This window comes from Trichechus manatus, unplaced genomic scaffold, assembly GCF_000243295.1.
Source record: "Trichechus manatus latirostris isolate Lorelei unplaced genomic scaffold, TriManLat1.0 scaffold00222, whole genome shotgun sequence".
Classification (NCBI taxonomy): Eukaryota; Metazoa; Chordata; class Mammalia; order Sirenia; family Trichechidae; genus Trichechus; species Trichechus manatus.
The window spans coordinates 2,796,089-2,810,074 of NW_004444158.1; the positions used below are offsets into that span (position 1 = coordinate 2,796,089).

Below are 13,986 nucleotides of genomic sequence, written 5' to 3' on the forward strand. Positions count from 1 at the left end.
GACCCTCAGATCCTCTGTCAGGCGCTCTCCAAGGGAAGGGGGTGCTGTGGCTTTGGGGGTCCTGACACCTCGAAGTTAAATTGATTTGAAAAATGATGGTATCTTAAGCGTTAATCCAGCATGCCGTAATAGGAAAGTTATGAGTGCCATTTATACCATTACCCAGGTATAATTTTGCTCCTTGTCTTACAGAACGGTTCTCATTTATAAATGAGATCCGTTGTGTCTTTTCTCCCTAATTCAAAGATAGGCCAAGCTTTTTCTCTCTTCTGTAACCTGGCTTTCATGGACTAGATGCTTATTACATCAGTAATTTATGATTTGGCATAATTCTTAGTTGGGTTTACCTCATTTTCCCTATGCCCTTTCTCATGGGAAGGTTGAAATCTTTATAATCCTTACTAGTTTTCTGCTAAATTCACAGTAGTGAGAGGAACTTTATTTGGATCTTTTAAAAGAAAAATGCTTTTTCTTTTTCTCTTTTAGCCAAAGCACATGGGCTAAACAGATATATTCTCTTTCAGGAATGGCTACAAGTTTCTGTACTGTTCAGCCCGCGCCATCGGCATGGCTGACATGACCCGTGGCTACCTCCACTGGGTCAATGACAAGGGCACAATCTTGCCTCGGGGCCCTCTGATGCTGTCACCCAGCAGCTTATTCTCTGCCTTCCACAGGTACCTCTCCCGGCTCAACCACCACATTTGTGTCCATGGGGGATGGGCCTCGGCCAACCTAGGGCCCGGAATGGAGTGTGCGTGTGAGGGAACGGCACCACTTAGGAAGTCTTTGTGTCTGTTTCAGAGCTCGTGCTTCTCTGTTAGTTCTCTGGTTTCGCCATAGCTTTCTCACACATGGCTCCCACCTGGTCTGTGTCAGCTATGGTGAAGAAAAGTCGAGTTGTAGGAGTTGTCAAGTTTTCTCCTTTCCCAAACCCCGTCGTTCACATCTTAGTCATCACAGTGACTAGGGAAGAAGGAGAAAGAAAGATACCAGTTAAAAGGATTAGGAAGATTGAATGGCATGAGTACTGAGGTCTCTTCAGGGCTACACACCAGGGAAAACTACCGTTTTGTATTAGATGGTTAAAAACGTTTGTATTTTTTTCCCCTAGGGAAGTGATAGAAAAGAAACCAGAGAAGTTCAAAATTGAATGTCTAAATGATATCAAGAATTTGTTTGCCCCATCTAAGCAGCCCTTCTATGCTGCCTTTGGAAACCGCCCAAACGTAAGTGTCTCGTCTGGGTTTCAGATTCTGATGTGGTGTAGGAAATCAGAGACGTGTGCTCTTTGTGTGATATCCATGTCCTAATTCCCAAACCAAGTGACAAAGTGAATGTCACTTCTGCTCCATGGGTTTTTACTTTATCTGTCCCTAATTCCTGTAGCATTGGGGAGGTTGTGTAGATAAGAGACCTGCCCCAGAATTTTGGTGTATGAACAAGGGCTCACTCTCGCTCGCTCGCTCTTTTTCTGTGGCCTCGTTCCCTCAGAGTTCTGACTCCTGTTCTCAGTGTTCTGAGCCACGTCCCTGGGTCCACCCAGAGCCAAGCACGGCATGAGTGCTTCCCCTGCTCTAGCAACCCCTGCCCTGCTCACGTGAGTGGGGCCTCAGGCCCCAGGTTGGGCGAAGGTGTTGCCTCCCTCCTGTTCCAGGGCTCCTGGCTTCTCCTGCTTGGCAGCCCAGGTTTTCTGCCTCCCTGTGCACCCTCTGGGCTTGGCACCCTCTGGGCTTGGCATCACTCTGGTTTGTCTGAAGTGTGCCCAGCTCCATGTGTTTCCCACAGAGCATCTCTGTGCAACACTCTGGCCTCCAGAGACCAAGAGGCCTCTCCTGATCTCCCTCCCCGTACTCAGTACCGCTGTCTCCTTCTGCAGGATGTCTACGCCTACATGCAAGTTGGAGTCCCAGACTGTAGAATATTCACCGTGAACCCGAAGGGGGAGTTAATACAGGAAAGGACCAAAGGAAACAAGTCATCGTAAGTGTATTCCAACTTGGCAGTGTAGTGCCCGCAGCCAAAGCTAGGGACAGACAGAGCTATTCTGTCTGTTTGGAGACCCCTCTTTGCCTGGGTGGTTGTTCTTCAAAAGAGGCACTGAAGGGGTCACTGATGACTGACATTTGATGAGGAACTTTCCTGGTCTGTATCCTGCGAGGGGGCATGATGCCTGTTTCTGAACCTAGCGTTGTAATCGACAATTTTGTGATGTTTGATGGATTTTGAAATAACAGCTTGTGTGTTTCTTCCCTTCCCCCCCTCTTAGGTACCACAGGCTGAGTGAACTCGTGGACCATGTGTTTCCACTTCTCAATAAAGAACAGAACTCTGCCTTTCCCTGCCCGGAGTTTAGCTCCTTCTGCTACTGGCGAGACCCCATCCCCAATGTGAGCCTGGACGACCTGGCCTGAGGAGAACCCCTCCCAGGGGTGGGGGCCCCAGTCACTCAGCCTCACAGGAAGGGAAGTGACTGGCTTCTGCTGGACAGAGGACATTGGGCTGCCTTGGAGCCATAGTGCTGGACCAGACCCGCGTTCCAGCTGGACATAAGCTTTCCCGAGCAGGGGCCAGGAGTACTCCTGGAGCTGGCCTGCGTCTCTCTTCACTTCCCCACGTGGCTCCTCAGGCTCAGCGGTCCTAGAGCTCAGGGTCCCGGTGGTGGGGGGTGGGTAGGGCATGAGGGGCTCTGAGCTGAAGGTGGAGCCTGTGCTGCTGTATGTGTGTCCGTCCTCACACGTGCTTTGTGTTGAATTGGGTGCTGGTGCACCTTTAATTATACAATTTGAAAGGAAGAAAACCATAGGTAAAAAAGAATGGACTAAAACGTCACACAGAGTAAAGTGATCCAGTTCCCACTGGGCAGCTGAGATTCAGTTTCTCTCTATAACCTAGGTCCACTGAACTGCCACAGGTCCAGTTAGGATGTTGCTTCAAACTGGCCGTGCACGTTTCTTCTCTGGACTCCTCCTCTCCTGCTCCTGAACCGGGCAGCTGCTTCAGGGTGCCAGGGGAGCAGCCACAGGTCAGGCCCCAGAGCCACGGCAGCAGCCCTGGCGGGGCCCACTGTCTACAAAGCCCTACAAACACGGTTTCTAACACTGAGCATTACGGGTTTCTCATCTGTGATGACTCAACCATGGGAGGCCTTTAAGTTATTTCTGAGACCTATCCAGAAGAAACAGGTCTTGCAGGTATATATTTGATGATTACAATAAAAATCTTATTAGTGGAAATTGAGTTTAAAAAAAAAAAAAAACATCTGTTTCCAGGGAGGCCTCGGAATGCAGATGTACCATTGTGCTCTGTCCTGGGAAGACTCTTCTCTATCACTGGGCCTGTTGCCCGTCAGAGGTGGGCTTTTGGGTGTCTTCAGGGGTTCTAAAATTCTGCACTTTAGGTTTGTCAGGGAAGCACAGTGAAGCTGCATGAGGCCACAGCCGGCAGTTGGCTTTTGGCACTTGGAATCACAGCCGTGGATAAAGCCCGGGAAGCCATCTAAGAGAGGGCTTCTGGAGCTGGCCACCACCCCTCACATCTCTGAGCCCCTGTTGTGACGGCTTCCATCAGCAGGGGACGCTTGTACCCTGTGAGATCTTGTGGTCACATGGGGGAGCCTATTTTCCCTTAAAAAAATGAGAGCAGCTCAGCTTCCCAACCTGGCTGTAAGGAGGTCATGTCAGATGCCTGGACAGACAGCCCAGGGGCATGTCCTGTAAGCCCCTCCAGAGGTTGTGATTAGCCAGTCATTTCCAGGAGCCTAGAGAGATCAGGGTGGTGTTGACAGTCACCTCAGTATTCAAGTCCAGAGAGCTGTTTGAGAGGCAGCCTCCAGGGGACCAAAGATAGCCACGGCCACAGTCCCGAGGACAGCAGAGAGAGCTGCAGAGACAGGTGAGCGGCTCGCAGGCTCTGCTTCTCCTGTGATTGTATTGTGGGCTCTTCTCATTTTAGCTCACCTCACCCAAAATAACACTGATCCAGGGACGGAGACAGTGACATTCCAGAGTGGAGAGTTGGTTCCCTGACTGACTTTAGCTGTTTCTTCTTAGTGCTGTTGGATGCAGAGACAGTGTTGAGATCCTTTGAATACAGTTTTCAGTGGCAAAACGTGAAGGCATATGTTCCCAGAGAAGCAATGACATGTGCTTTCTGCAGTCCAGATCTTCTCACCTTGAACATTTCAGAAGGACTAATTGTTTAAAGAGTTTGATTGACATATTTATGTACAGTAGGCTAGGGGAACTAGGTTATGTTTATGCGAAGTTCTACCAAGTAGTGAATTAAACCCTAGAAGAGCAGATACCAGTTGCTTTCTCACTGTAACCCAGGTCCACAGACCTGCCACAGGTCTGGTTAGTGATGCTGGTTAAACCGCCACTGAACGCCATCAGTGTGCCCTCTGAGCAGACTGGGGTAGAGGGAGAACGTGAGCGCTGTGCGCCTAGCCTGAGCTTAATAGGGTTCCTTTGCATATGTGCGGTACAAAAATCATAGTATACACCTTTAGTCCTTTGTAGGTTGTCCTCTAAAGAGTTTTTAACTAGGTTATGTCTTTGTTTTTTGTGTCAAGCTCTTCTCTTTGGACACCCAGGCATGCCTTAGAGGATCCAGCTAGGAAGCCAGGTCTCCAGCCCTAAGCTGAGGGGGCTTGGTCCATTTGTCTCAGTGTCCATAAGCAGTAGGCTTTGTCGCTTTGTCGCTGTAGGTTGATCCAGTGGGTATATATGCTAATTAATGTGGGTCTTTTTCCTTATTTAAAGGAGTCCCTCTTACTGAAAGTATATGATTTACTATTACGATGGTGTTATGAAAGTATTAAGTTTGTGCTAAAAACCCACTGCCATTTGGTACAAATGACATTTGTTCTTTCTGTGAAAGAGAGATGCCCTTGAGTGTGTTAGTACACAAGCCCTTAGGATGGTGAGCTCATGACTCATCGCCCTAGTGTTGTTGGCGGTGATGGGAGAATCACAGGAGCCTGCAGGGCAGATGGGCTCTTCTCCGTCATTCTGTCAGTTGCTCCATTGTTTAAATGGTTCCTCTTTCCGATCCAGTCTAACTTTAGTATTAGCGTTAATGTCAGCGTGTTCAAGCTTGTACTTCTGTGAAGTGTAGACTTCAGCATCCTGGTCAGGCCTTAGAGAGTACACGTGTGGACCTGGAGCATGCAGACTACCCCGTGCTTGAGTACTGTGTTGGCCACGTGTAAGAACATCTGCATCATTTTCAACTGGAAAAAGAAAAACTTACTAGCATGATGTCCTAACGTGAAGGCTGCTGAAAGTGAAAGGTGTGCAGAGCTCTTCGTTTGGGCCGCTCTTCACTGTGGCAGAGCACTGAGGAGCACCAGCTCCCTGGTGACTGGAGGCACTTCTGTCCGTGCGTCCTGCCGATGGGCCTGCACAATGGGCCTGCATGTAGTCCTTCTGCACTTCGTTATGGCAGGTGTAGCCAAGGCCTTCACTGACAGCAAGTGAGCACTTTCTCTTTTTGAAAGTTGAGAAGAACAGACTCGCCCAGGCAATTTTATCGGCTTTTCAGGTATCACATTTACTCTGGGAAGCCTGGGTTTTCCTTATTTTAGAGCATGCTGGGCTTGATTAAGATGGTTAAAAATTGATTTTTTGTTTAAAGTAAGTGCTCTTTCCAGGTGAAACTTTTTTTTTTTTTTGGCTTTGTTTTGAAGGTAAGCAAGGGAGGGGAAACTTTGCTCTTTCTGTTTGACAAGTTCAGTTTATGATGAACTGTTTTTTTAGACAGCAGTGCCACTAGTAAAATTTTGTCAGAAATTAATTGTAAACATCAGTACAGTACTCTTAGTTATGGTAAAGACAATTGTCTTGAGATAAATGGATCGTATTTTGGTGCAAAATTTGATGTTCAAAATAAAATGTTAAAACAATAAACAAATGTAAACGCATTTGACTCTTCCTTTCTTAGGACGTTTAGATCATCTTCTCTATACTTTTGCCAAAACTGATTATTTCCATAAATTAGCATTTTGATCTTTGCTGATACTTAAATTTATCTGCAGAAGGGACTTCTTTTTTGTGCTTATATTTAAAACCTGACTCCCAAAGTGAGGCTACACCCACAGGAACTAAGTTCTCCTGCTTTGTAGACTCTGCCAGGGAGTGATTCACTCATACATATGTAATTGCTGCTGTGTTTTCTGGCCTCACCAGGTGGTCTTTACCTCCTTGCCCTCAGCCCTGCAGGGTTTCCCTGCGTCATGTTGGGGGCCTTTGCTACCCCAGCTTTCACTAACCAGTCCTTAGTATGGACACTACATCTCAATCCTGATTATTTTTTTCATCAGATTAGGAGAGTCAGTGACCTCTGATCAAAAACCACATCCTTCTCCCTGTCATTTAAAGTACCATCTATCGAGATCTCTTGACCTTACCATGCACGAGTGTGTGCTGAATAGCAAAGTTCCTCCATGAGCATGTGCTTTAAAGTATGAAAAGGTTTTGCATTTCATGCTTCTTCACCAGGACTTGATGGCTAGGTAAGAGGTCCAAGAAACCCACGGGTGAAGACTTTGGGACTAGAAAGGAGGAGTTCAGATGGTCACATTATAGAGAAGACGTTTCTACCCAGAAGGGCTTTAGGTAGTTCAAAGAGAACAGCCTGTACTCTCTCCTGAGCTGTCACAGGACCTACCTCAGTTGCAGCTTCCTTCTGTCAACCCTGCACCCTGTAGAATTTGAGTGTGCCCTTCCTTTTCATAGGACAGACTGTAGGGGAAACACGTCTAGAAGGTGGATGTGGATATATACAAAGCCATGTTTCAAATCTACAAGTGTGGACTTAACGTGTTTCTCAGATCTCACGGTCCCTTAAAGTTCCAAATACACTGAGAAACCGAGAGATGATCGAGTCTCGCTGGGAAAGCTAAGTGAACGTAAACATGGAAGGAATTTCAAATGCAGTATGCCTTGATTGGTGGTTTTCATTGCTGCCACGGTTTTCTTGTTTTTAGTCATTCAAGTGAGGCCATTTGCTTAAGTGTGGAAAATGTCCCAGCCTATCTCTGCTGTCCGAAAAAGGGCCCTAGCCTTTTTCTCAGCAGCAACAACTCTCTTTCAGAGGTTGTGACTGTCAGATTAAGCCTTAGGGTTTGGTTTATACATCTGATGGGGTGATGGGTTCTTGAAGAGGTAGCTTCCAAGCCCTCCCAGCACTGGGGCTCAACCAACGGCTGTTCTCTCTATACAGTATAAAGGGTGGGTCTTTCCCCACCTAAAGACCCCGCAGCTTCCATGTGCCGAGACCCAGCTCTTAACACCATTTTATCTTTGAGTAAATGCAGGCCCTGCTGCCGTTGGGCGTATTCTGCATGGACTGTCTTGGATACACAGAGCGGAAAATCACCTTATTCAGTAAATGAGTTGTTGAGATGCACTGAAGGATAACGGGGAACCGAGAGAACCATCTCGAGTAGAAAAAAGAAAACCGTTGCTCTTTCTGGTCCCTGCCTTTTCAGCTATTGAGCACTGAGTAAGGTCTTTAAAGTGTGAGCGAGAGAGCGAACGTGCGTCCACACGCCGACTGGGTTTTCCTGAAAACACTCCACTGTATTGTTATTTTCCATGAATCATTTCTGGGACAGCCAAGGGTGAGCCGACGGCTGCCCCTAGCCAGTTCCCCAGCTTAGAGAACGAGGGGCAGGAGGGCCATTCTCCAGTTCCCCAGCCGAGGGAGCAGGAGCTCCTTTCTCCTCCCTCGGGACAGCGGCCCGAATGTAAAACACGCTACAACCATAATAAACCTTTGATTCTTGGTCAGTTCTCCCCACCTGGGCTCTTAACGGAAGCCAGTGAAAGGAAAGGCCTTTGGGTTTCTTCAAGTGACCCGGGGTGGGTAGGGAAGAAGGGCCTCTCTGAGGTGTCCTATGGCCACCCTGTTTAATTTGGTTTGCAAGCAATCCTTGAAACCCAGAGTGTTTTTACAGCAGAACAGCGTCCATCTGGGCCAAGGAAACCAAAGCTTTACTTTTAGTACCATCCAAATCTTTCCCTGGGGCTCCAGGACACTGCATACCCCACCTAGACAGGAACGGTAGCACTAAAGTGGCCAGTAGATTTTAGCAGTCCGACTAGTTAAGACCACCTTGAGCTAGGGTTTAGTGTGCTGAGGTTATCGCTGCTGCCAGGGGAAACGATGGGCGGCCTGGGCACTCCTTTTAAGACAGAAGGGAAGCGTGTTGCCTTTCTCAGCGTGTCTCAGCCTGCGGTGTGTGACCAGTTTATGCCAGGCCTCTTGCTGTGTAGGAAGCTGAGCATTTGTAAGCCATGTCTGAGTGTGCAGTGAAGCAAGGAGTGCTGGGTCTCCTGAGCTTGGCCACTGCGGGTTAGGTGATCCGTCACACAGGACCACACAGGTGCTGACCTCCAAGCACACCTGGCCTGTCTTTACAAGCCCAAAAAACAGCGTACAGCTTGGATGTTCCACAAGTTTATGGTTGAGATTAATTTACTCAAGCTTACTTTCAACAGCCATAAAAAAGTAAAATACCTTTCTACAGTTTGCATTTTAACAACTCCCAACCCATGAGGCACCAAACTTCAGAAAAATAACTTCAAGTGGTTTTCCATCTTTATTGATACTCCCTGTCTTTGCACTTAAGTTGTACATGTCATTCGAGGAGCCCAACAAGCTTCAGGAACATAGTCTCTGTGCACCCGGCCACCCAGGGCTTGGTGAGCAGTGATGTGTCCCCATGGACACCGAACAGCCCAAATTGTGAACTCCAGTCTCTGGGGGGGGAGGGGGGGGCACCCAGCACTTGCGCCCTTCAGTGTTTAAACTGCTCCGCAAAGTGTAAAAGACAAATCAGAGGCTGCAGCTCTGCTCCCCAGTGACGACCACAGCCCCAGGGGACCATTCCAGCCTCCTCTCAGCCCTCACCCAGCTCCCCCTCCACCAGCAGGAAGCCATCTTCTGGCCTAGCCCAAAGGGGAAGCCGTTGGAGCCTCTTTTCAGCACCCTATGAGTTCGCAACTAACTGAGCACAAGGGCGACGCTCGGGCAGGGCTCCCAGTGACTGCTCAGCTGCAGTGGGAAGGCTGGAGGAGGGTAGGATCCGCTGAAAGTCAAGGGCATTCCCAGGGCATCCAGTTGCTCAGTTGGTGTGACAGAAGAGTCAGTGGCAGCCTTAACCATGTGTCAGCTTTTTCTGCCCGCCTGGTAACTATCAGCTGTGGTGGCCTGAACCACGGGTAAGGCCTATATTCTGGGGAACGGGTGGGATGTATGCAGAATACCCTAGATCAGTGCGCCAATGACATACCTAAACTGAATATATTAAAGCTTCGAGTTTGTACAATTATCTTTACCCTTCCCTTTGCCCCAGCCCATCTAGAGGCGGGAAAAGAAAGGGTAGAGGAGCACCCCACTGAATGTGGAGTACATCTCATCAAAGTCCGTCTGAGCCAGCCTGCCCCCAGTCACCACGATGTTGACGCCATCCCCCACCTTCAAGTGCACGATGAGGTGGAAGGCCCCCGGGCCCCCACACGTGTGGAGTGCCCCCGGGGGCTGGTGGTATTCCAGGAACTCCCTCTTGTACCCTGCTGTGTGCAGCTGGGCCACGCTGGCATTGGAGACCGACAGGACAGCTTCCACGTAGGTGTCTCTCTCAGGGGTGAGGGTGGCTGTGATCAGGTAGCGCCCCTCGTAAGGCGCTGTGAAGATCCCTGTGGGAAGGCAGACCCCGGTGCTCATGCTGCACCACCACACACACTGCCTCGGCTTGCCTGGGCTGCCTGGCGAAAGCATGCGAAGCCCTGGGCAAGCTGGGGCAGCTGGTCACCCTGCCTTAGAAGTGAGGCCAAGCTGGGGCAGGAGACGGGCTCTCAAGGAGGCAGCCCGTCTGTACCGCATCTGCCCACACCCACCCAGGGACTCGGGCCCACGTGTGCTGGCACTGCTCCCTACTGCTAAGCGGTTCTTCACTGTGATACCCACCATCTTCTGCTTATAACATTCACAGAGAACAAGTAACTGCACAGCCCCAGGGTCCAGTATAACTCAATACACTTAATCAGTGTAACTCGACTGCACATTCACAGCAGCAGCTCTGGGTAAAGCTTGCCCCTTACTGCTCTGCAATACACGTTGAGGAAAACACCTCTAGCACTGCTGGGAAGAGACCTTGGGCTTTCTAACACTCCCACTCGGCCCTTTTTCTGGCCATGGATCCGTGGGTATTTGCAAAATGCAGCGCTGGGCTGTGGCCCCACCCACAGCCTGCTCCCACCCCTGCCTGCAGTCCATTGGGAAACAAACATGCCCAGAGCTTAGGCTGCTCCATGCTTCTCACTCACAGAGCACCCCAAGGCCAATCTGTCATCAGCCTCAGCTCGGCTGCTGTGTGCAATCCCTGTGAATGCAGGAACTGCTGCCCCAGAAGGCAGGACTGATAAAGACACAGTGCTCCAAGCCAACCTGGAAGAGGCAGACACGGAGCCAAGTGACCCCAGGAGGCCACAGCCAGCCCTCTTCATGCAGACAGGCCAGGCTCCTTGCATTTGGTCAGTCTATAAATTGCATCCTTTCACGGCCTTTAAGTAGGTGCTGATACTCACTTAGCCAGTGACCCACACATTCTGGGCCTGTGAAGGCAGGCAGCAGGGGAGGTGATGGTAGGGAGGTGGGAGATGGCATGAGGAAGGATGATGAGACGATTCTCCAAGCAGCGGCCCCCCAGGAAGCCGCCAGCCAGAAGGGTCCAAGCCCACACCAGATGCTGCAGAAGCAGCCACCTCTCGCGGCTAGGGGGTGGGAGGGGGACACTAAATACAGACCACTGACCAGAAGCCAGGAGCTGAGATAATGCAGAGGGGCCCAGGAGCTAAAAAGGGGCCCAAAGGACCTGGGTCTTAAATCTGCCCTGAAAAATCCATCCAAAAGGGCTAGGCCACCCAGCCCCCTTCCCAGCTTTTAATAGCAAGTAATACAAAGCTTCTAGAGTCTTTCCAGAGGCATGGACAGGACTGCGACACATGGCTTTCATCTTCTCGCAGAGGGTCTGCAGGTGATTATATGCTTCCCATAATTTCCTTTACAGAGTACCTGCTTCCAGAGGAGAGTATGGTGGGGGGTGGCGCAGGAGGGCATGAGGGGAATGTGAACAAACGTGTCATCATCCCTGCCTTCCAAGATCACGTGGTCAAGCTGTCCCTACAACCAAGGCAGCATGCGACAACAAGGGGGTGGCCTAGGCTCCAGGCCCCAGCAATCCTCAAGCAGTGATAGACCCGTGTCCTGATGTGGCCCGAGGCCACGGGAGGGAGCTGCCCTTCACAGACCCTCACCTGCCCAGGCTAAAAATGCAGGTTCCTGCGCCTCCTTCTAATCAGCCTGCAGTTCAGGAGGTTTATTTTTCCATGTTCCCCAGATGATTTTTATGCTCACTAAAATTTAAGACCTGCTGCCTTCAAAATAGGCGGGAATAGGTGGGAAGAAGGTGGTGACCAGGCAGGGCACACATGAGGGTGATGGCTCTGCACAGAAGGAAGCTAATACCATCTTCCTTCCAACAACGTACCCGCAGCTGCCTGGCCCTGAAGTCTGCCCGACAGCATACCCGCGGCCGCCTGGCCCTGAAGTCCGCCCGACGGTGCACCCGCGGCCGCCTGGCCCTGAAGTCCGCCCGACGGCGTTCCCGTGGCCGCCTGGCCCTGAAATTCGCCTGTAGTTATATGCACTCAGCCCTCTCCTGGAGGATGGGTAGGTGAGAATAACAACTGCTAAGGGGCAGAAAAGACCTGGCAATCTGCTGCCATAAAGATTTCAGCCTTGGAAACCCTATGGGGCACTTCTACTATGTCCTATAGGGTCACTATGAGTCGGACTCAACTCAACAGCACCCAGCAACGGGCAGAGGTGGACTCAGAAGATCTCAAAGCTCCTGGGAAAGGCCCCCAAGGCCAGATCTCAACTGACTCAGCTCTACTCATTTACACTATTCTGGTTCTTCCAAAAATCAGCCCCAGGCACATGGGAGCAGTGACTGCCTGGGCTGATGAGGGCTTCCTGTCCCCTTCAATCCACAGCCCCCAGGTGGACCCTTGCAGTTCCCACCAGCCTGGGAGGTAGAGCATAGCCCTTGGCCTTCCCTCCATACAGAGAAAGGGGTTCTACTTCCAGTGGTGGAGATGAAAGCCTAGGATCCCAGGGAGGAGCAGGCTAGAAGAGGCCTTCAGGGTCAGGAATTTGGTGGTCAACCCCATCCAACACTGTCCTCCTGGGCCCAGAAACAACCCGGAAGAGGGTGCTGCAGACTGTAGGTGAAGCACACAAGTTTCAATGACTCTTTTCCAGAGCGTTTGACCCCACACAAGTCTTGGCACCTTCTAGAGAGACCGTGGCTCCTTTCGTGGCTCTGTCGATCACAAGCACACAAGATTCGGAAGGCATGGTACCCTTGCCTGTCCTGCCCCAGTGTGTCAGGATTAGCGTCAGATAACAGGAAGAGGCTGTTAGAGGAGGGTGGCTGGCCAGGGTGGAGGCACAACAGGCAGAGTTTGTAACAAACGACCATAAAAAAATGAACACCGACTCCAGGGTGAGAGCCGAGGACCAGGACATTGACCTCATAACTAGAAACTGTCACTGTGCACGCACTCACACACCCACCCACTCTCCAGCCCACGAGGCTGGGAAACGTTTCTTCATTAAAACCTCAAAACTGGGATGAGCAGGATCTGCCAACTCTGCTCCCTCAAGCCTCCTGCACCCATAACTACTCAGTGGGGCATCTTCTTCAGAGCAGGTGCCCCCACTCCACCCCATGCACCCGAGGATCAAGGAAAATGGGGGGATGCCACATCGCATTTGGGTAAAAGGCTTTGGAAAGGAGCAGACCAAGAACCCCACGTCCCTTCAAAAACTCACCAGTATTGGGGTTATAGACATCTCCATCATTCACCAGCACTTTGTTAAAGAGGACAACGCCTCCATCACTGGGAAAAGGTTTCTGCGTAAGCCCAGCAGAAAATGACACCAGAGAAGGCACTGGAAGCCCTGGAGCAGAGAGAGATGCAAGGCTGTGCACAGGCCTCTGCTGGACAGGAGCGTGTCTGCCAGTTCCTGGATGGCTATATTCTAGGAGGGGACCTGGAAAACTGAGGCCCAGTGGCAGCCCCACTACTTTATTTCACCTTAAAGTGGTAAAACACCATTGGATACAAAATACTCATCACACCCAAGTGCACATGGTTCACCTTGTCTGAGGTCAGCAGTCAGGACAGCTGAGGGACCTGGGAAATTGGACAGGCACCTGCTAGGAGTGTATGTGTGTGAGACTGTGTGTGTGTGAGTGTGTCTATGTATGAAAAAGAGAGACTATGTGAGATAACTGTATGTATGTGAAAAACTGTATGAGCTGTGAGAAACTGTGAGTGTGTGTGTGTAAGACTGTGTAAGAAAGACTGTGAGAGAGAGCATGTGTGAGATAGACTGAATGTGTGAGAAACTGAGAGAAATTCTGTGTGTAAGAGATTGTGTGAATGTGAGTGTGTGTGTGTGAGGAGAGACTGTGTAAGAATGTGTGAGAGAAATTCTGTGTGAAAGATTGATGGTGTGTATGTGAATGTGTATGAGAGAAACTGTGTGAGATAGTAATCTCTGTATGTGTGAGAGAAATTCTGCATGAAAGATTGTGTAGAAGAGTGTGTGAGAAACTGTGTGTGATAATAATCTCTGTATGTGTGAAATTCTGCATGAAAGATTGTGTATATGAGTGTATGAGAGACTGTGTGACAGTAATCTCTGTGTGAAATTCTGCATGAAAGATTGTGTATGAGTGTGTGAGACTGTGCGTGAGATAGTAATCTATGTGAGAAATTCTGTGTGAGAGATTGACAGTGTGTGAGTGTGTGAGAGACTGTGTGTGAGATGGTAATCTCTGTATGTGTGAGAGAAATTCTGTGTGAGAGACTGATGGTTTGTATGTGAGTGTGTGAGAGAAAGACT

At 49.9% G+C, this 13,986-nt stretch overlaps 2 protein-coding genes across 4 annotated transcripts in view; one reads left to right on the forward strand and one right to left on the reverse strand.

Annotated features, from left to right (window-relative positions):
* Positions 1-5,913, forward strand: part of LPIN2 (lipin 2) — an 88,151-nt gene extending 82,238 nt beyond the window's left edge. For 2 of the 3 annotated variants that reach the window (XM_004388931.2, XM_023742895.1), the window contains 4 exons: positions 525-677; positions 1,115-1,229; positions 1,880-1,983; positions 2,270-5,913. In XM_004388931.2, coding sequence (XP_004388988.2) covers positions 525-677; positions 1,115-1,229; positions 1,880-1,983; positions 2,270-2,414 — 517 coding nt within the window. In that variant the 3' untranslated portion in view covers positions 2,415-5,913. The remainder of the gene's footprint in view (positions 1-524; positions 678-1,114; positions 1,230-1,879; positions 1,984-2,269) is intronic. The other variant, XM_023742894.1, reaches the window with a different exon arrangement.
* A 1,427-nt stretch (positions 5,914-7,340) lies between these two features.
* EMILIN2 (elastin microfibril interfacer 2) overlaps positions 7,341-13,986 on the reverse strand; it is a 36,392-nt gene continuing 29,746 nt past the window's right edge. The window contains exons 4-5 of the mRNA XM_023742893.1: positions 12,907-13,035; positions 7,341-9,704 (exon numbers count right to left, since the gene is read on the reverse strand). Coding sequence (XP_023598661.1) covers positions 9,367-9,704; positions 12,907-13,035 — 467 coding nt within the window. The 3' untranslated portion in view covers positions 7,341-9,366. The remainder of the gene's footprint in view (positions 9,705-12,906; positions 13,036-13,986) is intronic.